The 27481-nt window shown below is 49.8% G+C and overlaps 1 protein-coding gene across 1 annotated transcript in view; it reads right to left on the reverse strand.

The window, feature by feature from the left end:
• The window catches only part of ARHGAP39 (Rho GTPase activating protein 39), a 108667-nt gene that overhangs the window by 13509 nt on the left and 67677 nt on the right, over positions 1 to 27481 (reverse strand). The window contains exons 3-5 of the mRNA XM_063400972.1: positions 18283 to 18363; positions 7531 to 8932; positions 792 to 1353 (exon numbers count right to left, since the gene is read on the reverse strand). Coding sequence (XP_063257042.1) covers positions 792 to 1353; positions 7531 to 8932; positions 18283 to 18363 — 2045 coding nt within the window. The remainder of the gene's footprint in view (positions 1 to 791; positions 1354 to 7530; positions 8933 to 18282; positions 18364 to 27481) is intronic.

The raw sequence follows: 27481 nt of genomic DNA on the forward strand, positions 1-27481 counted from the left end.
CTTGGGATTTTGGATCCAAAGTTTCCTGAGAAAAAACATCTGGAGGTGGGAATGGTGGAAACCATGGAATCATGGAATGGTTTGGCTTGGAAGGAACCTCTGAAGGTTGGGTTGGAAGGAACTTCAGGGGATGGGAGAAGTTCCAGGAGTGGAGGTGACGCTGATCCCACACCAAAGGTGTCAAAGCTCAGTTCCTGTTGGATTTTTGGGAAAGAGAAGGGTGGGAAAGGTCCCACAGCACCGGGTGCACCTTGGGGAGGGGTCTTGGATGAGTTTCTCACCCACCTTTCCCACCTGAGTCTCCACCAGGAGACTCAGCCAGGAGGAAAGGAACCAAATCATTGGGTTGGGACATGGAATGATGGAATGGTTTGGGTTGGAAGGAACTTCAGGGATGGGAGAAGCTCCAGGAGCGGAGGTGAGGCTGATCCCACAAAGGTGTCAAAGCTCATTTTCTCTTGGATCTCCTTGGAATTTTGGGAAGGAGAAGGGTGGGAAAGGTCCCACAGCATCAGGTGCACCTTGGGGAGGGGTCTTGGATGAGTTCCTTGCCCACCTTTCCCACCTGGGTCTCCACCAGGAGCCAGGAGGAACCAAATCATTGGGTTGGGACATGGAATCCCAATCCCCATGGAATCATGGAATGGTTTGGATTGGAAGGAACCACAAAGTCCATCCAGAGACACCTTCCACTATCCCAGATCGCTCCAATCTCCATCCAACCCTGCCCGCGACGCTCCCGGAGATCGGAGACGGCCGCGGAAGCCGCCGCGCCGCCGTTCCTGGCTTACCTTTGGTGTCATTCACCGGATCCATGTGCCGGTAAATGTATCCTTCAAGGTAGGAATGGAATTTGGGAGTGGGTGGGAAAAAGGCCAAACAAATGGCCATGAGCTCCCAGCCGCGGGCCAGGCTCTCGTAACGGAAGTTCTCGGTGGTCTGGCGGCACAGCTGGATGTAGAGCTCATCTCGCAGCCCCTGCATGCTCCAACCTTTGGTGGCGATCTCCAAGGCCACGTTGAGCTGGTCCGTCTTGGCCCGCCGGTCGCCCATGTACATCTGGATGAGCTTGAAGATCTCGCACGCCTCCTTCTTGACGTTGCGGTCATTGGTCATGATCATGGGTTTCTTGATGGACTCGCTGCTCCAGGCCAGCATGTTGGCGATGGAGACCTTGCGCCGGAAGAGGCCCTGGGTGTGCTTGTTGAAGTGCTTGGAGGCCCAGTTCTCAATGTCCGTCTCCGAGGAGGGCTTGCGCAGGTTGAAGGTGGGGAAGACGCAGCTGGCGCTCGGCATCATGTTCCGCGTCTGCCGGCTGTTCTCGAACTGCGCGCAGGCGCCGAGGTCCTCGGACTGCGGGACAACAGGCGGGACAGGTCAGCGGTGCTGGGAGTGGGATGGAATGATCGATCGATCGATCGATTGATTGATCAAGCAGCAGGTCAAAAACCCGGCTGACCGATCAATGAACCAACCCATCAATCAGTGAACCAACCAGCTAATCAATCAACAAACCAATCAACCAACCAACCAACCCATCAGTCAATTAACCAATCAACTAATCAATCAACAAACCAATCAACCAAGCAACCAACCAACCCATCAGTCAGTGAACCAATCAGCTAATCAATCAACAAACCAATCAATCAACAAACCAATCAACCAACCAACCCATTAATCAATGAACCAACCAACTAATCAATCAATAAACCAATCAACCAAGCAACCCATCAATCAGTGAACCAACCAGCTAATCAATCAACAAACCAATCAACCAACCGACCCATCAATCAGTGAACCAACCAGCTAATCAACCAACAAACCAATCAACCAACTGACTAATCAATCAACAAACCAATCAACCAACCGACCCATCAATCAGTGAACCAACCAGCTAATCAATCATCAAACCAATCAACCAACCAACCCATCAATCAACAAACCAATCAACCAAGCAACCAACAAACCAATCAGTTAATCAATCAAGCAAGCAACCAACCCATCAATCAGTGAACCAACCAGCTAATCAATCAACAAACCAATCAACCAAGCAACTCATCAATCAGTGAAACCAACCAGCTAATCAATCAACAAACCAATCAACGAACCAACCCATCAATCAATGAACCAACCGACTAATCAATCAACAAGCCAATCAACCAAGCAACCAACAAACCGATCAATTAACCAATCAAGCAAGCAAACAAGCAACCAACAGATCAAAACCCCAACCAACCAATGAACCAACCAACCAATGGATCAATCATTGAACCAACCAAACAACTGATCAGTCAACAAACCAATCAACCAAGCAACCCATCAATCAATGAACCAACCGACTAATCAATCAACAAACCAAGCAACCAACCCATCAATCAATGAACCAACCAGCTAATCAATCAACAAACCAATCAACCAACCAACAAGCCAATCAATTCATCGATCAATCAAGCAAGCAATCAACCAACAGATCAAAACCCCAAGCAACCAATGAAGCAACCAACCAATGGATCAATCATTGAACCAACCAACCAACTGATCAATCAGTGAAGCAACCAACCAACTGATCAATCAACAAACCAATCAATTAATCAATCAATCAAGTAAGCAATCAACCAACAGATCAAAAACCCAACCAACCAATCAACCAACCAACCAACTGATCAATCAACAAACCAATCAATCAATCAATCAAGTAAGCAAGCAATCAACCAACCAATAAACCAATGAACCAACCAACCAATGGATCAATCAGTGAGCTGGTCAACCAACCAGCTGATCAATCAACAAACCAATCAACCAATGAAACAACCAGTAAATCAATCAGTCAATCAACCAATGGATCAATTAACCAAGCAACCAACCAATGAATCAATGAACAAACCAATCAATTAATCAATCAATCAATTAAGCAAGCAATCAACCAACAGATCAAAAACTGACCAACCAACCAATAAACCAATGGAGCAACCAACCAATGGATCAATCACTGAACCAGCCGACCAAGCAACTGATCAATCAACAAACCAATCAACCAATCAATCAACCAACAAACAAATGGACCAACAAATCAATCAATCAATTAATCAACCAAGCAATCAACCAATGAACCAACCAAGAAATAACAGACCAAGAAACCAACCAATAAGGCAATCAATGAAAAAAACAATGAATCAACCAATTAATCAGCCAATAAAACAATCACTCAACCAAGCAACGAACCAACCAATCAATCAATCATCCAATCGATGAATCAACCAGCAAACCAATCAATCAACCAAGCAACCAAGGAACGAACCAATGAATCAACCAATCCATTAATCAATCAATCAATCAATCAATCAACCAGTAAATCAGCCAAAAAGCCGATCAGTCAACCAACTGACCAGTGGAGAAACCAACAAACCAAACAACCAACCAACCAATGAATCATCCAACAAACCAATCAATTAATCAATCAATCAAACATGCAATGGACTGACCAGCCAATAAACGAATGAACCAATCAACCGATCAATGAATCAATTAACCAACCAACCAATCAACCAATGAATCATCCAACAAACCAATCAATCAATCAATCAATCAACAAAGCAATGGACTGACCAGCCAACAAAACAATGAACCAACCAATCAACCGACCAATCAACCAATCAATCAATCAACCAACCAACCAACCAATCAATCAATCAACAACCACCCAACCAACCAATCAATCAATCAATCAATCAACCAACCAACTGTTGCAGCATTCAGAGGTCTTCCCATCAATCTCACCCTCTCCAAGGAGTTTCTCCTCAATGCCATCATGGCCAAGTGGAGGTGACCCTGTGCCAGCAGCCATGGTGGGATGTGGCACCAGGAGGGGACTGGTGGGGACACGTGCCAGGCTGGACTCTCCACTCCTGGTCAGTGGAGTCATGGACAGAAGTTGGTGGCAATGTGGGGGAAGCCAAGGGCGAGTGGCTTTGGGTTCCATCTGTCCTTTGGGGACATTGGGGACACGTCCACCTTTAACAGCCCCCCAGGAAACCCCCTCTACCCAAAATCCCCTTCCAGGGGGGTTCTCCAGTGGCCACAGGAGGAGGCTGGTGGCTCCTCCAAGCCATGAGCAACGTGGATGGTCCTTCTGAACATCCTGAGAGACAGGAGATGCTCAGGATTTAACCTTGACCTCTGCAGAGCATCCAGCTGGGTAGGACCAGAGGAGACCAGTGTCCTCCTCCTACTGGAACCAGCACAGCTGGTGGATGTCACCCCAGGAGGTGGAGGGACACCCCAACAGCTGGTGACCAGCACGGAGGAGGCCAACAAGGGACAATCGGGATGGACAACTCCGTGGTCCTGCAGCCAGCCAAGGTGGCTTCATCACCTCTTCTGCAGCATCCAGGCCAGCATCTCCTGGGTTTGAGGGCCCTGAGACTGTGACCCATGGCAGGGAAGGATGTGCCACACCATCCAGAGGTGACATCGCTGTCCCCACCTCGTGTGGAGGAGCCACGTTGGTGGCCTTGAGAAGAACCCATGGGCAAGGTGACTCCAGTGCTGCCATGGACTAGGGGTTGGGCTTTAGATGAGGAACAGAAGAAAAGCAGAAGGTGGAAAGACCCAGGAGGAAGAAAATCCAGGAGAAGACCAGGAAGCCACCGAAAGAGCCACCAGAGCTGCTGGCAGGTGACTGAGCTGCTTCTTCAAAGAAGTGAAGTTTCCTGTCTCTTCAACAACTCCTCCTGTTCCACTGTTGAGATCTTTCCATCGACAGCGTTCCCCTGCCATCTTCCCCATGGTGACGATGGCAGGAATGTGGGATGGGACACAGGAGCTCAAGGTCCCTCAAAGGACCCAGCCCTGCTGTCACCATGGAGGCCACGCCACCCCAAAGGTTCTTCTGTGTCCTCTGGTCAGCTGAAGGCCCACGGGGTGTCCTGGGTGGAAGAAGATGCAGGAGATGCTCGAAGGTCTCTCACTGGGCAGCTGTTGGGGACGTGACTCTTCCAAAAACGGGTCCATGGGCTGGACCAGAGTCATGGTGTGCACCAAGAACATCCAGGGAGAAGGAAAGGACCACATGGGCTGGGGACATCAACCTTCTCCAGCCAAGGAGAGCATGGCCAGGCCAGGGAGTGACACCGGAAGCGAAATGTGATGGATCCTCTGCTGCCAGAGCCAACAGGAAATTAATTTCAGTCCTAATTAGCTCTAATTAGCACCTAAATGAACATGAGGGATGCCCTGGCCTACAAGATGGGGATCAACTGCAAATGGCCGTGACCTCCTGCCTGTCCCATGGGGTGACCATGGTATCACCTCAGGAATTAGGGAATCCTCAAGGGAGAAGGTCCTGGAGCCACGTGGATGGGGCTTGGATGCACCTCGGTGTAGGGACACTCCACTGGTGACAATCACAGCCATGACCATGGAAGGGTTTGGGTCAGAAAGGACCTTCAAGATCCTCCCGTTCCAATGGCCAGGAACACCTTCCATGATCCCAGGTTGCTCCAAACCTGGCCTTGGACACTTCCAGGGATGGGGCAGCCACAGCTTCTCTGGGAAACCGGTGCCGGTGTCCCACCGCCTTGGTGTCCCTGAGGTCAAGGACAACAGCTGGGGTCACCAGGACAGAAGCCTCTGGGGAGTGGAGAAGATTCCCACCACATCCCAAGCTCCATCAGGAAGGATCACTAATGGTGGTGACTTTTTCTCCTGGCATGAAGATCCAAAGTGGATCTGGAGCTCTCCCGTTTTGGGTTTGCAGCACTGAGTCCTTGGGGACAACTGTGCTTCCGGAATCTTCTTCTGCTGCCTTTGGATGCAACGCTCCACCCATTTCCATGGACAAAAAAGGAACCTTCCAGATGATTTGCTGTTTCCCAGGTCCACGTCCAGGATCTCCTTCCTGCTGACACCAAAGTCCATCTTCCGGGCAGTTTTCCAGGTGGGATTTGTCCCCACAAGGAACATCATCACCTGTTTTTTGGAAGCCCTGAGAGTCTTTCCCTGCCTTTCCCTGGAGAGGAAGGGACTGCTGGAGGACATCCAGAGGCTGGTGGAGGATATCCAAAAACCAGGGAACCATCTGACGGGCTGGAATCTGGGCACATGGGATGCGCCAGATCCAGCAATTCCAGGTCAGAGTCTCAGGCTCTCCTCTGGAATGGGAATTTGGGGCTGGAGGGATCTCCGGGCAGGGAACAGGCAGCCCAAAACCCTGGGAAACAAATCCTGGAAAACTGGTGGATCTTTCATCCCGAGGTTTTGAGGGACCACTTTACTGAGGACCAACATCTTTGAGGGACCACCTTGGCAAGGACCATCTTTGAGGGACCACCTTGCTAAGAACCAACTATGAGGGACCACCTTGGCAAGGACCAACATCTTTAAGGGACCATCTTGCTAAGGACCAACATCTTTGAGGGACCACCTTGGCAAGGACCTTCTTTGAAGGACCATCTTTCTGAGGACCAACATCTTTGAGGGACCACCTTGGCAAGCACCAACATCTTTGAGGGACTACCTTGGCAAGGACCAACATCTTTGAGGGACCACCTTGGCAAGGACCAACATCTTTGAGGGACCACCTTGGCAAGCACCAACATCTTTGAGGGACTACCTTGGCAAGGACCAACATCTTTGAGGGACCACCTTGGCAAGGACCAACATCTCTGAGGGACCACCTTGCTAAGAACCAATTTTGAGGGACCACCTTGGCAAGGACCAACTTTGAGGGACCACCTTGGCAAGGACCAACTCTGAAGGACCACCTTGCTACACACCAACACCTTTGAGGGACCACCTTGCTAAGAATCTTTGAAGGACCACCTTGCTACGAACCAACATCTTTAAAGACCACCTTGGCAAGGACCAACATCTTTGAGGGACTACCTTGCTAAGAATCTTTGAAGGACCACCTTGCTACGAACCAACATCTTTAAAGACCACCTTGGCAAGGACCAACATCTTTGAGGGACTACCTTGCTAAGAACCATCTTTGAAGGACCACCTTGGCAAGGACCATCTTTGAGGGACCACCTTGGCAAGGACCAACTTTGAAGGACCACCTTGGCAAGGACCAACTCGGCAAGGACCAACATCTTTGAGGGACCAACTCTGAGGGACCACCTTGCTAAGAACCATCTTTGAGGGACCACCTTGGCAAGGACCAACATCTTTAAGGGACCACCTTGGCAAGGACCAACTTTGAGGGACCACCTTGGCAAGGACCATCTTTGAGGACCACCTTGGCAAGGACCATCTTTGAGGGACCACCTTGGAAAGGACCAACTTCCCTGATGGATCAGCCAGGGATGGGCACTCAGGAATCTCCTGGGAGCTGGGTGGATCCTGGATCTGGCCCCCACTGGGACAGGAGAAGCCACGGCACAGAGCTGAGGCCACCATGGCACAGAGCCGCCCGTGCCCAAGCCTGTTGTGGGATCACCCCAAGGACCATCCCACTGGATCTACACTGGAGAAGAACCTTCAACCAGGATTGAAGACCCCCAAAACCCAGACCGCTCCCAAGGGCGTTACCTGAGATGGATGCAGGTAGGGCTCGGGGGAGGCCAGGTTGGTCTGGACGGAGACGCTCTTCTCCAGCAGGATCTGGGGGAAGCCCAGCTTCTCAAAGGTGTTCCTCTTCCAGTGCTTGTTCTCCTGCTGCGCCAACGCCTCGTCCTCGCTGAAGGCTCGCACCACCGGGCCCGGCATGGGCAGCGGGAGCGCTCCGTCGCTCTCGTAGCCCGACCCGTCCTTTTGGGAATCCCAGCTGCTCCTCTGCTTCATGTGGTAGTGGGCCTGCTGCGCTTCCCACGCCAGGCGTGCCTGCGCCAGGAACGGCTCCGGGAAGCCCCGCGCCGCCTCCGCCTCGGCCGCCTTGCTCTCGGTCCGGTTCATCGGCGACCTGTTGGCTCCCGGCGCCGCTCGCTCCTCACCCAGCTCGCCCAACGCCTCCCGCTCCCCCGAGCCGTCCGTGGAGGAGGCGTTGGCGTCGTGGTTCACCGAAGGCTTCCGGCTTTTCCTCTTCCTGGTGGAGGGCGAGTAACCGGTGGAGGACAAGGTGTCCTGCTGGCTGGACCACGACATGGAGTCCTCGCCCTGGGCCACCTGGGCGCCCGTGGGGCCGGGGCAGAAGTCGGGTCCCTCCATGCTGCTGTAGTCGCCCGATTTGATCTCCAGGCGTTGGTCCCGCACCAGGCAGGGGCTGTGCTGCAGCGAGTAGGAGCCGCCGATGGGGTTGGGGGAATATTTGTGCCTCAAGCCCGTCTTCATCTTGGGGCTGGAGCCCGACTGCTCCACGTAGACCAACTGCCGCACGTACTCCTTGCCGGCCGGGCTGTACTCCAGGCTCATGAAGCGGTCGGGGCACTTCTGCTTGGTGAGCACCAACTGCTGGTAGGGCGAGTTGGAGCCTTGCTTGGGCGACTGAAGGAAAGGGTGAGGCTTCCGGATGGGCGATTTCTGCGGCGAGCCGGCCTTGTAGCTCCCGCTGGCTTCGTACTGCATGTCCATGGGCGGCTCGTCGTAGATGGGAGCCTGGTACTCCATGGGGGGCTCCTCGTAGAGCGGCGGCTCGTAGGCGTAGCGGGGCGACGACGGCTGCGACTCGCTGGAATGTTTGCGGTGCTGGGCTTGGAGCGGCGAGCAGAAGGAGTCGCCCCGGCCCAGCAGCGGCGAGCAGCTGCCCACGTGCTCGGCCCTCTTCAGGAAGGGCGACTGCTTCCTCTCCGGGAAGAAGACGGAGTTGTCGGCGTCTGAGGAGAAGGTCTGGAGGTTGGGCGACTGTTGGCCGCCCGAGGGCCGGCGGGAGCGGGAGCCTGGTTGGTTTTCCGGGGCGTAGCCGTTGCCTTGGTGGAGGAGGAAGCTGGGCTCCCGATCCGTCACCTTGATCAGCATCCGCTCCTTGGTGCCGGCGTTCCATCGGAGGGATGAGGTCCTGCAGGGAGAAACATCGGGGTGGGGGGGGGGGTTAGAATTCCACCAGAATTCCATCAGAATTCCACCAGAATTCCATCAGAATTCCATCAGAATTCCATCATAATTCCACCAGAATTCCACCAGAATTCCACCAGAATTTGACCAGAATTCCACCAGAATTTGACCAGAATTCCATCAGAATTCCATCAGAATTCCACCAGAATTCCACCAGAATTTGACCAGAATTCGGGATCGCTGGTCCCAAACCTCCCAAACCACCGCAGAGCCTGGAGGATGGATATTCCCGAGCACCCGAAATATGGAGGTGTGAGGGACTGGTTGGGATTGGATATCGGACAAGGCATGGAGGGACGGGACACAGGGAATGGCTTCCCACTGCCAGAGGGTAGGATTGGATGGGATAATGGGAAGGAATTCTTGGCTGGGAGGGTGGTGAGGCCCTGGAATGGAATTCCCAGAGAAGCTGTGGCTGCCCCCATCCCTGGAAGTGTCCAAGGTCAGGCTGGACGGGGCTTGGAGCAACCCGGGATTGTGGAAGGTGTCCCTGCCCATGGGATTGGATACTGGGAAGAAATTCTCCGTGAGGAATTCTTCCCTGGCACGGTGGATTTTCCTCTCCTCTCTCCCTGTTCCAAGCCCTTGGGACAGTCAGGAGGAAGAGCAAAGATTAATTTTATGGAGCTGCCCGGCTCACAGGAGGGATCCGAGCTGGAATTTGCTGTTCCCAAGGCACAGGGAAGCACATCCTGTCACCAATCCCACGCTGGAACAGAAGATGCCGGAGGCACCGTCTGCTCTCCCAGTTTATCCCTCTCCAATTCTCGTTTATTCCCAGCCATTTGTCCCTTCCGTCCCCCAGGAAAAGGTGGAGTGAATTCAACCACTGAGTTTTGAGGGAAGAATTCCCACAAAAAGCCACAAACAATTCCCTGCAGGAGGCTCCGCAGCCTCTCCTTGTTTATCCACGAGTTTATCCTCGCTCCAAGGATTTATTCCTTCCTTTTCCACCCTAGGAAGCGCCTTTGGAGCTCCTGGGGGCTTGAGCCTCCTGCCAACTTCTTGCTGTCGAAAACCTGGATGAGTTTGGGTTCCTCTGCCTTGGTTTGATGGATCTCAACCCCTTATGGAGCCCTGTCAGACCCTCAAAATTCCATCCACAACCACAAAATCATGGATTTATGGAATGGTTTGGGTTGGAAGGGGCCTTAAAGATCATCCAGTTCCATCCCCTGCCACGGGCTGGGACACCTTCCACTATCCCAGATTGCTCCAAGCCCTTTCCAACCTTGCTCTGCTCCTGAAAAAAATCTGTTTTTCCCGCTCAAACCATGCACCAAAATCTTGGATCCCTCCATGTTTCTTCTGGAAAAGCTGGAGGTCTTTAATCCTCGTGAATAACCTGATTTTTATACACAGATCCCCGAAATTTTGAGGAAATGAAATGGAAGAGCCACAGAGGATTCCCAGCAGGAACCGGACTGGAATTCCCCGGGAATCTGTGGCTGCCTCATCCCTGGAAGTGCCCAAGCCCAGGTTGGACAAGGCTTGGAGCAACCTGGGATAGTGGAAGATGTCCCTGCCCATGGAAAGGGGTTGGAATGAGATAATCTGGAATCTCCTGCAGAAATCCACATTTCCGCTCTTTCCCCACCCCCACTCGAACCCAAATCCCTCCTAAATCCAGGTGTTTTCCCTCAAACCAGGTGAAAGCGCCGCTTAATTCCCAGCTTTGCAGCCGGCATTAATATTCCCGCCCGCGGCATCTGGCAGCGGCGGATCCGAATAAAAAAAATCCCCAACGGAGCAGCGGCGGCGCTTCCGGCAAATCGCCTCGCCCGGGCCGAGCTTTCAATCCCAAATATTAAATAATATTAATATTAAATATTCCTGAAAGCTCCGTGGATTATGGCTTAACACCCCCCCTCCCTCCCCCCCGCAAAAAAGCCACAGAATAAATGGAATTTTCTGCCGGCAAAAGGAATCCCAAAAAGGCGAATTTTGTGCTTAAATCGCTGCCCACGAGCGGCGCGGCCGCTCCAAGAAATTCAAGGGAAGCTGGCACGGGGCATCCGGCAGAAATTCCAAGTATTCCTGTTATTTCTGGCTTGGCACCGGATCCTCCCTGCTGTTTTCTCCGCGTGGGGAGGATTCTTCCCACTCCGTACATTTCCATGACAAAACCCAAATCCCAAATCCCTCCGAACCTCCTGTCCAAGGAATCGATTTCTTTGGAAATTTGAGTGATCCCCACATAATTTCCAGGTTTTAGGGTGGGATTTTTCCGTGTTCTCCCAAATCTCCTTCCCTGCTCCAATGCCTCCTCCTTGATCTTCTTCCAACCTTTGGGAGGTCAACGATGGTGGGGAGAGGAGAAACCTGGATCCCTCATCCAGGAATTCCTTTGCTTCCCTTTGTTTTTTTTCTGGAGAGACGCAGCCACCCCCACCCCTCCCCCCATTTCCATATCTTTATCCATGCTGGTGAGAATTCCGACCATCCACAGCTCAAAATTCCTTAAAATCCCATCAAAACAACCAAATTCATGGATTTTTACATTCCTGATGCTTTTAGCAGAGCCGAGGGACAGCTCCACTCCGTGGAGGTGGGACTGAGGGCATAAATCAAAGCTGGGTTTAGGTGGAATTATTTAAAATAATATTTTATTATTTTAAACCAAAATTATTTGGGTTTTGATGGAATGAGGCGGTGATGAGAAGTTTAAAAACCAGAATATTTCCAAAACCGACCCAAACCAGGCATTTTTCCAAGATTTCTTCCCCTGCCCCGATGTTTAGACTCGGCAGGTGAAGATCAGAATTTTAAGTGGATTTTCCTCTCCCTGGGAAAAGGGGGAAAATTTTGATTTGAATAATTCAAATACCGGTTTCCGATGGAATGTGTCGGGATTCTCTGGGAAAAGCAAAGGATCCCTGGGAACCCCTCACCATCCCAGCTCCTTGTGCCATCCCAAATCCCCAAATTCCCACCTCGCCCTCGCTCTTCCTCACCTTCCTCCCCCGGCCGTGGGATTTGGGAGCATCTTCTCCCTCCGCCTTCCACCTGAGCTTAGAATTCCCTTTTCCAGGGCTAAACTGGGATGGGAATGAGGGAAGCAGCCCGGCCCCCCTTCCCTCCCAGCTGGGCACCGCCTGCTCCGAGCGCATCCCGCTGGGAATTCCGGGGTCAGGGATGAGCCGGCGGCGGAAAAAACCTCCCTGTGCCTGGCACGGTGCCCGGCGCTGCTCCGGCAGCACGAAAATCTCCGTGGAAAAAAACAGGGAAAGGTGAGCAGGAGAGGAAGAAGAGGTCCAGGCTTCCATCCGAAGCCTCCCGTGATCCATCTGAAATTTTCCAGCTGGGAAAACGACCTCAGGACAGGATCCAGCCTCTACAATCATGCAAAACCTGGTGTTTTATGCTAATTTATAATTAAATTAAGGCATAAGATAAACTCCTAAAATCTTCCATCCGTAAGGTTTTGCTGCTCTTCACCTGCTGTTCCCAAAAATTTACATGGAATTCTAAGGAATTCTGTATATATAAATATACCAGGGCTTGGACTGGAATTTTAAATGCTAAATTAAAAAAATTTAAAATTTTAAAATTTTAAATTCCTGCACAAGCCCCCATTTCTCAGTTTTTGTGGGATTTGGGGTTCTCACAACCCCACCGTGGCCTCTCCAACCCTTCTTCCACACTTCCAATCCCTTTTCCCATCTTTAGGAGCCTGGAAGCGTCACTTCCTCCTTGGAGTTAATTTTTCAGGAAGCCTTTTGATTGGTTGAAGCTGATTCCTGATAGAAAAAGCGGAATAAATAAGGTGAAATTTATGTAATTTGGGCAATCACAACTTTTCCCAGGGTGATTTGATGGATTCAACACAATCCATGGGATATCCAGGAAGGGGAAAATCCACTTTGGTCCTTCTGGAGGAGTTTTGGAGTGATGGGAATGTTGAAGCCCAAAGTCTGTTGACATCAAATCATGGTTTGATGGATGTCCATGACCTCTCAAAGCTCCTCTGCACACAATTCCTAAAATATTCCCAAAGGATTAGACCCATCAAAATACCATTAAAAAAAATTCCTATTTTTAAAAAATCCTATTATTTTTCCCAAACTCTCAGGGATTGTCCAATCCCCGCCTCCGGATGGCGCTATGGGATCACGCTTATCTCCAAGCCCTCAATTCCAAATCTCTCCATGAAACATCTCCCATGTTCTGCTGTCCGGTGGCATCGGCGCTAATTAACATCCACGGAAGTTGATTAAGACCCATGCCATCCCTCGCCTTCACATTCCCACTTTTCTTTAGGAGAAGCAGTGGGAGGATGAATTTTTGCCGTTTTCCAGCAGCTGTTTGGACATCGCCTGGTGGGACGGTCACGTTGGGATGTTGGAGGCCATGAATCCATAACAAAAGGATTTTATGGGATGTAGACGATGAGGAAACACCAAAACGAACTCGGCCGACTGCTCCTGAGGAGTCGCTTGGCTGAAGGTCAAGTTGACCTTGCTGAAGGTCGAGTTGGGGTGGACCTTCCCCAGGCCACACCACCCAACTTGTCCTCTTGGTTTGGGACATCCATGATGGCCACGGGGGGGTCTCCAGTGAGCTCCTCCGGGATCAATCCCATCAGGAATCCACCAGGAGGAAGCACGAGACCAACACGACACTCACGGACGCCAAATTCCCCGGAGCAAATTGGGGCTGCTCATCCCAATTAACGCCATCCCCCCGAAATGGCCTCTTCAAATGTCACGGAAAACAAGAGGAGATCTTTCCAGATTGGAGCGGGAGGAGGGAAAGGAGCACAGAAGAGCCTTTATTGTTGTGAGGAATCAGCTGGGAAGTACAAAGAGACCAGAAGTGACATTTCCCGAAATAGCCGATCAATAGGGAAGCTGCTCCCGCTGGCTCCAGGAGCGCCACAAAGAGTTCCAAAAATGAGTTCCAAAAATGGAGATTTTTTTTTTTAGCTCTTGCCTGTTCTGAGTGGATTTCGCATTCCCCGGAGCTCATTCCCTGCTCCAAAACCTTTCCTCCTCTTGGTATGTCCGGCTTGAATCGTTCATTCCTGACGGGACACCGGGGAATGGTTTCCCACTTCCAGAGGGCAGCGTTAGGTGGTATTTTGGTGAGGAATTCTTCCCTGGGAGGGGATGGGATGGAATTCCCAGAAAAGCTGTGGCTGCTCCATCCTGGAAGTGTCCGAGGCCAGGGTGGATGGAGCTTGGGCAGAAGGCCCAGCCTAGGAGGTCCCACCTCTGCGATATTCCCAAAAACAATCATGAGCCCTCATCCCTTTTTTCCCAAAAATTGGGATTTTCATGTCATGGCTCCCCAGGGAATCACTGGTGTCAGTTCTGCTCCTCTTCCTCACTTCCAAGGGAACCAGGAAACCTCTAAAAATCAGGAATGGTCACATTTATGAACTCGTGTTTGGAACCGCGCTCAAAATCCGGCGTGGTGGTTTCTCCCCCCCTTCCCGGGTTTCTCCAAAGCTCCTGCAAGTCTCTTCCTGAATTTTGGGCCTGGATTTATAGAGCTCTGCCAAATTACAGCCGTTCCCTGCATCCGCAACAAATTTGGATGGAGAAAGGCTGAACGTGGCCAGCGCGGAATTTGGACACTGAAGATTCCCATGGTGGAGATGAATCCAGAGACTCCCATGAGAGCCAAGAGGTGAAAACAGCTGGAAAATCACAAACTTTGGGCAAATTATGGCTGTCTCCTAAAACTGAGGTGGCACCACCACCGTGACCACCTCCTAAACCCCGGCAGAACCCAACCCACCTCTGAAACCACCTCAGGTTCCTCCACATGAGGCTCCGTGGAGCTCCGAAAGGTGGAGCTGGGATTTTTGGGAGCCAACCCAAATTCTCTCCTCATTTTCCTGATTTCTTTGCTATGAAGTGATTCCTGTTGACCACAAGAAGATTGGAGACATCCTCAAACATTCCTGGATCTGGAGGTCCAGGAGAAATTGAGGAAGACCAAGCCAAGGTGAAGCAGCTGCTATCCTGCTCTCCTAAAACACCCATGGAAGAACCGGGAATGTCCCTGCCCATGGATTGGACATCCCAAAGAGCTGGAACACAACATGGCTCCTTCTCCAGCTCCAAAGCCTGGAATGAGGGAATCACCACAGCTTTGGAGAACTTTGGTGCCATCCCTGCTGTCGGGAGGAGAAAGGGAGAAGAAGGTCCTTAATGGTGAAGATTTTTGGTCTAAAATGCAGCTTGAGCAGCCTTGGGCCTTCCATCCATTGATTAAACCACGGAATTAAGACGGAAAATTGGGATTTCTCCAACAAACAAGCGGAATTCCCGATGGAAAGGTTGATCAAGGGAACGAGGACATCAAGCAGCTCCGGGAACCACAACTCCAGAGGGAATGAAGAAGGAAAGGGTTGAAAGCAGGGATTGGGAATGACGGGATTTGGGATTCCAGGGCTTCCCCACAAAAGCCTTCCAGGCAGACGGAGCTCACGATGTCACCCTCTTAATGACACCCACTAATCTTCATTAAACTGGAAAAATCTCCCGCAGGAATTGTTGGCCGGGAGCTCCAAGGAAGCGGAAAAATCCTTCCCTGCTCCCGAGGATGTTGCTGCAGCTCCTGGGGAGGTCCAGGGAGCTGAAGCCCAGAGCTGCACCTGGGGGTGGTGATGATTCCATGGATCAGGATCCCGCTCTGAATCCCAAGGGATTTCTCAGTCGAGATCCGGATTCTCTCCAGAAGCCACCTCGATCCCGCACTTTGTCCCAACACCTGGGAGTTCTCCAGCTTCTCCTGGCCAGAGGGGATGGAGGAAGGCAGGAACCATGACCTGGATCTCACCATGCTTTCCCAACCCACCAGAGAACCGTGGATGAGTTGTAAGACTAAATCCTGTGTCCCTCTGCCGTTTTCCAGAGGAAAACCTCTGGAATTATTGCCAGCCTCGAGGAGAAGAGGGTTGGACAGACCTGGGAAGGCTGTGGGCTTGCAGATCTGGTTTTCCAGCTGATCCTGGGACCTCCGGGGTCGTTTCACAAACAGAGTTGGAAGCGGATGGATCTGAGGGAGCTCCAGTGGAAGCGTTTGAGGGCTCATCCCGCTCCATGATGGACCTTCAAAGCTCTGCTTGGGTTCCATCCTGCTCCAAATTCCTCACCTCAGTGCTGGCATGAACCCATGGGACAACCAGAGATCCTCGATCCTTTCCAAAAATCCTGGAGCACCAACCTTCCCATCCTTGGAATTGTCCAAGGCCTTAGAATTGTCCAAATTCTTCACCTCCGTGCTGGCATGAACCCATGGGACAACCAGAGATCCCCCAAGCCTTTCCAAAGGTCCTGGAGCACCAACCTTCCCGTCCTTGGAATTGTCCGAGGCCAGGCTGGACAGGGCTTGGAGCAACCTGGGATATCGGAAGGAGTCCCTGCCCTTGGAATGGGTTGGGTGGGACTGGGTGATCTTGGAGGTCCCACCCAACCCATTCCATGATTCCACCATTAATTTTCCCCCTCATAATTAATCCCATCAACAGGAATTCATCACGAGCTCCGATTCCAGCTCGTGGCACTCACGGGGTTAAATCCCACCCCACAGAGCTCGTTCTTCCAGAAGGACGTCCACTCACAGCTAATTAAGCAAAGCTGCTAATTAGCTCCTTTGGCTGGTGGCTGGCTGGGGGAAGGGCAGCCAGGGCTGCTCCGTGGGTTTTTATGGGATTGGGAAGACAGAGGCGTCTCCTGATGCCGACAGCTCATGAGTGCGGTGACACCGAAGATTTTAATTGTCACCGCTCTGTGTCCTTGGCACCGACAAATCCCCACTCCCAACCAAACAGCTCCGCATTTCCCAAATCCCACTCCCTCCCACTCTTCCTGGGGTTTGCATCCACCAGATCAGGTTGTCCATGGATTCATGGAGAGCGTTCGGCCAGCGAGGATAAAAATCCCGATCCCGTCCCCTGGCAATGGGATCGGGTTTTTATCCCCTCCAGCCATAAAAAAATTCCTAGTTTTCCCTCCTGGAAAGGTGGGAATTCTTTCCCTCTCTTGCTTAAGTGGCAATTAACTCCGACGCTTCCCAGGAGGTTGCTCGGCAGTGAATTCCAGGGAAAGGTGGGATGGAATGTGGCCAGGGGGGAATTTTCCGTGTCTTGGATCGGGGTGGAGAAAGCTGGGTTTGCTTGGAACAGCAGGAAAATGTGCCGGGAAAAAGGATGAGGAGCATCCTGCTCTTCCCGGTCTCCGTTTCCAACATGGAAAACAAAGGAAGAGCTGGAGGTGCCTTCACTCATCCCCAATTCCAGAAAAAAATCCAGGAATGTGTGGAAAATGTACCAGGAAAGGGGATGAGGAGCATCCTGCTCTTTCCAGACTTTGTTTCCAGCATGGAAAACAAAGGCAGAGCTGGAGGTGCCTCCACTCATCCCCAGTTCCAGAAAAAATCCAGGAATTTGGGGTTAATCAAAACCTGGAGCAACCAGACAGACATAAACGCCCGAAATCCAGTCTTATCCTCATCTTGGATTTTTGGGGTTTGACAAGGACCTGGTGGGGTCCAGCGGGGACTTTTGGGGTTCAGTGAGGACTTGGGGGATTCAAGAAGGACTTGGAGGGGTCAAACAAGGACTTGGGGGGATTCAAAAAGAACTTTTGGGATTCAGTGAGGACTTCTGGGGGTTCAGTGAGGATTTTGGGGTTCAAGAAGGAATTCTGGTGTTCAGTGAGGTTTTGGGGGGTTCAGTGAGGATTTTGGGGAGCTCAGAAAGGACATGGTGGGGTTCAGTGAGGATTTTAGAGTTTCAAGGAGGATTTGGGGTCCAAGATGGACTCAGTGGGGTTCAAGAAGGACTTTTGGGGTTCAGTGAGGATTTGGGGTTCAATGAGGATTTTGGGGGTTCCGTGAGGATTTGGGGTCCAAGATGGACTCGGTTGGGTTCAAGAAGGAATTCTGGGGTTCAGTGACGACTTGGGGGATTCAAGAAGGACTTTTGGGGTTCAATGAGGACTTTTGGGGGTTCAGTGAGAATCTGGGGTTCAATGAGGACTTTTGGGGGTTCAGTGAGAATTTCTGGGGCTCAGCAAGAACTCGGTGGGGTTCAGTGAGAATTTTGGGGTTTCGATGCAGATTTGGGGTCCAAGATGGACTCAGTGGGGTTCCTTGAGGACTTTTGGGATTCAGTGAGGCTTTTTGGGGTTCCTTGAGGACTTCTGGAGTCCCGCAAGGACCTGAAGGCAACACATGAAAGGGAGGGATGAGGACAAGGCTTGGAAGAGCGGGAATAAAACATCAGGAACGTTCCCTGCCCCGGCCATCCCAACCCCGATCCCGGCGGGAAATTCCGGCTACCTGTAGTGCAGGAGTTGTCCTTCGGCGCTGTAATCCCGATAAATGTCGTATTCCTTCTCGAACACTCCGGAAGGCGACGAGCTGGAAGACAGGAATTCTAGGATTAATGGAGATGACATCCCATCGGGATGGGATCCACCTGTCCTGGATCTGCTCCTGGGACCTGCTCAAGTTTGGAGTCATTATTTTGAGTTTTTGGCCAGATGATGACCAAGCCAACCTTGGCTGTGGTCTCCAGGTTCATGTCCAACCCTTCAAGGACCAAATTTTCCCTTAAAACTTTTGATCAGATCCCAAACATCTCCCGGCTTCATCCCACCCTTTCCGAGTGCCGCTCCCGCTCCTCAACAACCTCGCATGGTCAGAACCAATATGGGAAGAGGAAAATCCCCCAAAAATTCCCATTTTGCCACATTTTCATCTAAATCTGAGCCTGCAGAGCTCATCCCAGAAGATGGAGAAGGTTACAGCACCAACCCACTCCAAGAGACGCCACACTTGGAAAAACATGGGGAAAAAAAAAATCTGGAAGCGCGGGATGGAATTTCCAAACTGATTTTTGGATTTGGTGGGCTCCAGTGAAGACTTGGGAATTCAAACTTGGAGTCCAAGAAGAATTTTGTGGGATTCAAAATGGACTTAAAGCCCCTCCTGTAGGACCAAAACCACTCTTGATCCGTATTTTTTGCTCCACATTTTTCCAATGGCCAAGACCCTCCAACACTTCCCCAAAACCAGATATTGATCATTGTCTTTCCAATATTATCCATCCCCGCTGCCAATGAGCACAGAAAAAGGTTTATTTTTGCCTTAGCAGCCCTTCCCGACGGGAACGTGCTCAGAATCGGCCTTGTTCGGAAAACACAGAGCAAATAATCAGAAAACATCTGGAGAAATAACTTTATTCCAAAAAAACACCCCTAAAATCCTGCCACGTTTCCTCATTAAGATAGTCCCGTTAATAAAATTCAGGTTTTGGGAGAAAAAAAAAAAAAAAAGGGAAAAGAAACAAATCTTCCTAATAAGATAAAGCGCCAAAATTTTAGCGGAGCAAGGAGGCAATAAAATTAAGCTTCTGTCAAAGCTAATTTTAATGGGATTTAGCCCTGGAATTATGTGTGGAATTGCTTAATCCCTTTTTCCTCGCCAGTGCATGTGAAAGGATTTCCTCCTCCTCCTCCTCCTCCAGGATTCCTGAGAGAAAAGCATCACCTCTGATCCTGTGCTGTACCCAGATCCATGGCAGAATCCAGATGGATCCCCAAATCCATGGCAGAATCCAGATGGATCCCCAAATCCATGGCGGAATCCAGATGGATCCCCAAATCCATGGCAGAATCCAGATGGATCCCCAAATCCATGGCAGAATCCAGATGGATCCCCAAATCCGTGGTAGAATCCCGATGGATCCCCAAATCCATGGCGGAATCCAGATGGATCCCCAAATCTGTGGTGGAATCCAGATGGATCCCAGATCCATGGTGGAATCCAGATGGATCCCCAAATCCATGGTGGGATCGAGATGGATGCCCCAAATCCATGGTGGAATCCAGATGGATCCCAAATCCATGGTGGAATCCAGATGGATCCCCAAATCCATGGTGGAATCCAGATGGATCCCAGATCCATCCCTGGAAGTGTCCAAGGCCAGGTTGGAGCAGCCTGGGGTAGGGGAAGGTGTCCCTGCCCAGGAACTGGATGAGCTTTAAGGTCCCTTCGAACCCAAAGCATTCCATGATTCCAGGATTCCGTGATTCCAGGATTCCAGGAGAGTTCAGGAGCTGTTCCAGGTCCTTCCCTATGGATCTGCTTCCCAGCACTGCGCCCCCCATCCCGTGCAGCAGCATCCCTGGGGAAAGCCGGGTGGGAATGTCGATTTTTCCATCTGAAATCTCCACCGGATCGTCAAACCTGACGGAAACCGGAATTCCCCACGTGGGATGGACCGACAGCTCCTCCCACTGCCATTAGCAAGGCAGGGAATTCCAGGAGGGAATTCCCGCTCCTTCAGATCCCAGGTTCCTGTTCCAGGTGCCAGGATCAAGCTCCACGTGCTCCTCCATCCTCTGTTTTGGCTGAGCCCGAGGATGGGAGATTTCTTCTTGGAGTATTTCGGAGCTGTTGCTTCCGAGATCTTCCAAATCCGTCAGGGCTCGTTTCCCATCCATCCTTTCTCCCGCTGTTCCGTTTCCCATCAGCGTTAATTATCCCCATCCAAACGAGCTCCGGGCCTCCTCCCATCCATCTCCGACGAGGTTTCTGCACGGATGGAGCCGATGGATGAGCAAATCCATCCCCAGAATTCCGACTGGTGGGAGCCGGGCCGGGAATCTCCGCAGGGATCCGCACGAGGACGGAGCGGTGGCTGCACATTCCCGGGGATGAGCCGAGCCGGCCACAGTCGCTTTTCCGGGATGAGCTGAGTTTTTGGGAATCATTAAAAACCACCGGCTGAGGTTCTGGTGTTAACGAGCGGCCTCTGGAATTGGCTGGAGAGCCCAGGGCAGGATTCCTGGTTAATTCCCCGTTAATATTTGAACAGCAGCGTTGCTGGATTCCGGCTATCCCGGCTTCCCGCGGGCACGGATGCGACGGAGCGCGGCCCCTACCCTTGGCCAGCTGTTTTTCCATGGTTTTAAAGCCAAATCCTTATGGATTTTGCTTGAGTAACAGATTCGTTGGATTAAAGGAGGAATTTTACCATCAGGGTGGTGAAACACAGGAGAATCTGTGGCTGCTCCATCCCTGGAATATTCAGGAAGGATCGGATGGGGCTTGGAGCAAGCTGGGATAGCGGAAGGTGGCCCTGACCATGGAAGGGGGGTGGAACTGGATGGTTTTGAGGTCCCTTCCAACCCAAACCATTCCATGTTTAAGGTCTCTCCTGGAATCTCCACCCTGACCCGGTTTGTGTCCTCAAGCCAGACGTTCCCACCCAACCTGGAACAACCGGGATCATCTGGAAAGCTCAACCCGAAGGAATTCCCGAAATGGGCATCGAGGACTTCCACAAACACGGGGCTGCTGGCACTTGATTGCATCCCAGAAATCCCGACGGATAAAATCACACGGAGCTGATCACAGGAGGCAAAACCAGTTCCAGCCCAAAACCTTTTTCATTGGAAAATCGGACTTATTAATGGAAAATCGGACTTATTCATGGAAAATCACTTTTTTCCTTGGAAAACCTGGTTTTGGAAAAGTGTCCTGAGCTCTCCCCAAAATCCTTCTCCATGCAAATCCAGCCCGGCTCCATTTTCTCCTCACACATCCTGAGCTCCATCCTGGTGATTCCCCATTGGATTCTCCCAATTTTTCAGATTTCCCATAACCCAAAACCACCCGAAGTTGCCAAGTTTTGGTCAAACAAGGATTAAATCTTCCCTGCACCTTCTGAGTTGTTCCCAACTTCCCTTCCTCACCTTCCCTTGGGATAACGCTTCCCAGCATTCCTGAATCCTTGAGTGGCCACCGGTTTGTCCATCCCGGCCTTGCTGAGCTTCAGGAAGTTCTTCCCAACCCATCCTCAATCCATAGGAACCCTCAGAGCTCCAGCCCTGCCCTCCAGCTTGTCTGGAGACGGCTCCACAGAATATTGATAAGGATATTGATCGGGAGAGGAGCTGGGATCGGCCAGGGAGGAGCCAAACATTGGGAATCACCCCCGGAGCCGGATGATCCGGTTTTTATCCATCAGATCGTGTCCCTGTTTGGATGAGGGATGAATCCAAAGCCCTTCTGGGACACTTTGGAGGTGATTTTCCATGAATAAAGAGGATTTTCCATTAATAAGTGTGAGTTTTCAAATGAAAAATGTGATTTTTCCAATGAAAAAGGTGATTTTCCATTAATAAAGGTAGTTTTCCAAAAACAAAGGTGATTTTCCATGAATAAAGATGATTTTCCCAATAATTAAGGGGACTTTCCCAATAATTAAGGGGATTTTCCCAATAATTAAGGGGATTTTCCATTAATAAAGATGATTTTTCATTAATAAGAATGATTTTCCAATAATTAAGGTGACTTTTCCACTAATTCAGGTGATTTTCCACTAATAAAAGTGATTTTCTGTAATCAAGATGATTTTCCATTAATAACTGTGGTTGTCTAATAACAAAGGTGATTTTCCATGAACAAAGATGATTTTCCCAATAATTAAGGGGATTTTCCCAATAATTAAGGTGATTTTCCATTAATAAAGATGATTTTTCATTAATAAGAATGATTTTCCAATAATTAAGGTGACTTTCCCACTAATGAAAGTGATTTTCTGTAATCAAGATGATTTTCCATTAATAACTGTGATTGTCCAATAATTAAGGTGATTTTCCAATAAAAAATGTAATTTTCCAAGAAAAAAGATTATTTTCCAAGGAAAAAAGTGATTTTCCACTCATAAAGATGATTTTCCATTAATAAATCAAAATTTTCAATGAAAAAAGTGTTTTTCCACTCATAGAGATTATTTTCCATTAATAAATGAAATTTTCCAAGGAAAAAAAGTGATTTTCCACTCATAAAGATGATTTTCCATTAATAAATCAAAATTTTCCAAGGAAAAAAGTGATTTTCCACTCATAAAGATGATTTTCCATTAATAAATCAAATTTTCCAAAGAAAAAGGTGATTTTCCACTCATAAAGATGATTTTCCATTAATAAATCAAATTTTCCAAGGAAAAAAGTGATTTTCCACTCATAAAGATGATTTTCCATTAATAACTCAAATTTTCCAAGGAAAAAAGTGATTTTCCACTAATAAAGATGATTTTCCATTAATAAATCAAAATTTCCAAGGAAAAAAGTGATTTTCCACTAATAAAGATGGTTTTCCATGCTTTTATATCAATAAAGTTGATTTTTCCTTAATAATTTTCCCTGAACCACGGCTTACAAAGCCTCCAGCACGGACACAAATTTGGCACCTTTATCCTGGCAAAAACAACAAAACCTCACAATTTCTTTTAAAAAAATGAATAAATTCAGCAGTTTTGGGTTTTTTTGGAGCAGGAAGTGGCACCATTCCGCAGCTTTTGGAAAATCAGGGAAAGTGAGTGGCCTGAAATAGCTCAGCTCCGTGGCAAATTCCAGGAATAGAAACGAAATCCCAGCTCCAAATCCTCGGCTTTAATCGCTGCCCTTCATACTCTTAATTACTCCGACAAAACTTCAAGGATGGCTTTCTTTGGAATTACGCAACCGGAATTTTGGGCCTGGAGGAATTAGGGAAAGATCCGCCTAATCCGGAGCCGCATTTCGCAATGGGAGCGGGGAATTCCAGGAGAGGATATTAAAAACCTCCGGCCCCGGATTTCCAACCCCAGCTCGGAGCAAGAAATTCAGGATATGAGAAAATTTTTTTGGGAAATATTTGAGGATGGAATGAGGGAGTTCAATCTCGGTTGGGTTATGCCGGGAATGTGTTTTTATCCCTGAATATTTCCTCGGATGGTTCCTCCCCCGGGAGCTTCACGATCTCAATGAGCTCAAGGTGAGGAATTGAATTAAGGAAGGAGCCTGGAAAATGGATTTGAGGATCTTGGAAGTCTTTTCCGACCTTAACAATTCCATGGAAAACTCATCCGGGTGGGTGGGATGAGACCCGGCGCTGTTGGAGCAGCCCCAGTGCTGGAAAAAGGGACAGGAAGTTGAAACCAAAGGAATTTTGGAGTAGGAAAATCTCCCGTGGGGGGGAAATCAAATCTTTGGATAAATTTGGGAATGCTGGGAGATCCTATCAGAGAATTCCATCACGCTCCGGCAATGCTCCATCCCTGGAAGTGTCCAAGGCCAGGTTTGGAACAACCCAAACTGTTGGAAGGGACCTCAGAGACCACGGAATTCCGACCCCTTTGCCACGGACAGGGTTTGGGAAATTGAGGATCTCGTGGAACCATGGGAAGAGGCTGAAGCCGAGGAAATTCCAGGTGATCCTTAAATGAAAAAAAAATCTTCAGGACAACTCAGCTGGGATGGATCCAACTCCTTCTCATGGATTCCAGGAGGGTGGAAAGAGGAGATAATTCCATGTTCCGAGGACACAAATCCTTGGATTGTGCAAGGTGTGTCTCCAACAGAGGTGAAAATGGGGAAAAAAGCAAAGCAAACAAAGACTGGAATGGAATTCCCAGAAAAACTGTGGCTGCCCCATCCCTGGAAATGTCCAAGGCCAGGTGGGATGGAGCGTGGAGCAACCTGGGATAGAGGAAGTTTTCCCATGGGATAAAACTGGAAAAAGTGGAGATGCTCTGGGATTTGCTGGGGAGAAATAAAAGGAAAAAAAAATCTGAACTTCAAGAATTCCAAGAATTCCCTCCAATATTCCCCTCCAGAGCTGGATTCAGGGACTGGGATTGCTGGGAGCTTGCTCCTGGGAAGAGCCCATGGTTTTCCTGGCCACCGGAGCCAGGGGGACATCGGTGCCCCAATCTCCTGCTCTGCTCATCCACCCCGTGGATAAAACATCGGGAAGAGAAGGAATTCCAGTGGAATGCCAAGGTCTGGGAATGGGATGAGGTTCCCACAGCGCCAGGGACTGGGAAGAGGGAGAAATTCCAGGCCGTCCTCGTTGTCCTTAAGGGATGGGAGGGATGAGGAATTTTTAGGGTTGATCCAGATCTGGGTGGGAGTTTCAACAGGACCAACAATTCCAGGCTTTAAAAATTTCTTCTTTTTTTTTTCCCTCTGGTAGTGGAGCAAAAACTTGATCAAATTCTGGAAATTTCATGGAAACTTCACAGAAAAACTTCAATAAATGCTCAAATCCATGGATTTGGTTGGAAGGGAAAATCCCTATCCCAGGTTGCTCCAACGTGGCCTTGGACACTTCCAGAGATGGGGCAGCCACAGCTTCTGTGGGAATTCCATCCCAGCCCCTCACCACCCTCCCAACCAGGAATTCCTTCCCATTATCCCATCTATCCCTGCCCTCTGGCAGTTTAAAACCATTCCCTGTGTCCTGTCCCTTCATCCCTTGTCCCAAATCTCCCTCCCGCTCTCCTGGAGCCCCTTTAGGCACTGGAACGAGCTCTGAGATTTCCCTGGATCCCTCCTTTCTCCAGGTGAACATTCCCAGCTCTCCCAAGTTCCTCCTGGATTTTTCCAGCTGGAAAAATCCAACATTTGGGTGAAGAAAGGCCTGGAATTCCAAGCCTTCAGCTCCAGCTGGAGGCAGCACATTGGGAAGGGAACCCTTGAGGATCCTCTCCGTGCCGCGGTCATTCCGCACCGTTTTCTGGAGCAATTCCAAGGTTTCTCTTCCTTCTCATCCCGGAGGAAGGCTGGGAATCCCTGCAGGGACCTGGAAAACCCTCGGGCAGCAGATGCTACGGAGATTTATGTCATTGATCCACCTGTTTTCCGAACCCGGGCACGGCGGGTTCTTCCCAGCGCATCCCGGGAAAGGAAATAAACGGAATTCCAAGGGAAAAATCGTGGGATCCTCAAATTGGATATTTTAGAGCTTTGAGGCATCTTTTATTCCACAAATTTGCTTTTTTTTAGGATCTTCTGGAGTCAGGAAATGGCTGCTGCCTGTAAGGGGGGGAGTTTTTCATCCCAGGGATTGGATTTTGAGAGAATCCTTGGATATTCCAGCTCAGCCACTGGAAGGAATCCAGGAAAATTTAAATGCTGTTTTTTACCTCCGATATCCCGGTGCCTTCAGAACCAGCACGTGCAAAAAAAAAAAGTGGGAATCCTGAGGAACAACTTGGGCACAATTTTCCAGAGGATGGGATTTGGGTGAAGACCCCTCACATTCCAAGATTCCTGCGTTTTGGTCCAAGGAAAAAGCTCCTGATGGTCAAAAATCCACAAGCTTCCACTTGGGATTCCTCCTTGGAGAAGCAGCAGCGGCAGAGCCGAGTTTTCCCTGGAAAAGGCTTCTTTTTCCCTGCCTGACACCTTCTCCAAGGATTTCAAGCCAATAACCTCAGACGCTTCCCGACGGTGTGGAAAATCCCAGCGACCTGACACAAAATCCGGCCGACGTTCCCGCTCCGAGATTTCACGGCTGTCAAGTCGCGCTCCAGAGAAAAGCCACGGCGGAAAAGTCCAGGGAAAGGCTGGAAAATCCCGCTGGGAATGCTCTGCTGACCACCAGGACAAAGCTGCTGTGTTGAGATCCCAGGGTTGATTCCCGAGCCGGATCTAATTAGAACAAATCCCACCTCGCTGTGGAAGCGCGAGTTGATCCTGGCGGGATCCGGGCGCTTGGCAATGGCAAATTCCCGGTGGATTCCAAGGGCTGACGCATCCCTGACCCACACGGGCAGGATGGAACATCCCCGTGGATGTGAGGAATGGATTTGGAGCAGCATCTCCAGCCAAACCCGGAGATGCTCTGGTTCCTAAATCCCGAATTTTAAGGGAAGCTCCGGGTGTGAATTCCAATAAAAACTTTTCTCACTTCTCCCAAATTCCCTTTTCCAACCAGATGTGCTGAGCTTATCCAGAAATTTTTAAGATTTCATGGGATAAAACCTGGACTAGGACGTTCCATTAGGAAACCTCTGGAGTTTCTTCCCAGCTGTGGATCTTCTGCGAGAAATCCAACAGAGATCTGGGAAAACACTCATGGAATCATGGAATGGTTTGGGTTGGAAAGACCCTTCAAGAGCACAGAATTCCACAGGGACATCTTCCATTATCCCAGGCTATTCCAAGCCCTGTCCAACCTGGCCTTGGACACTTCCAGAGATGGGGAAAATGAGGGAATGGGGTTTTTTTCCAGCCAGGATATGAGGATAAAAAGTGGGATGGATGCAGCCATGGTTTGGGACTCATCTCTGTCACCTCCAGGGATGCAGGTGGAAATTCCAGCTGGAATTTCTGCTCCCTCTAGTGGCATCTGGATTTTTATTAATTTTAAATTAATTATTTATAATTATTTTATTAATTTTTTATTATTTTTATTAGATTTGCATTAATTTTTTATTAAATTTTTAAAGCTCCAAGATCCAGGATCTGCTCAATCCCAATCCCTGGAAAGGCCAAGGCCTGGAATTCTGGGACATACAAGGACACACAGCTTCTCATCATCCAAACCCAGCCCAGGGCTGAATTCCTTCTCTCTTCCAAGAGATTTCCAGGGATTAAACCTTTTCCCAGGAAATTCTTGCTCTCATCTGAGGAATGATCCTTTCCCCAGGAAATTCCTGATCTCATCTGAGGAATGATCCTTTTCCCAGGAAATTCCT

The sequence above is a fragment of the Prinia subflava genome, chromosome 1 (genome assembly GCF_021018805.1).
Source record: "Prinia subflava isolate CZ2003 ecotype Zambia chromosome 1, Cam_Psub_1.2, whole genome shotgun sequence".
Taxonomy (NCBI): domain Eukaryota; kingdom Metazoa; phylum Chordata; class Aves; order Passeriformes; family Cisticolidae; genus Prinia; species Prinia subflava.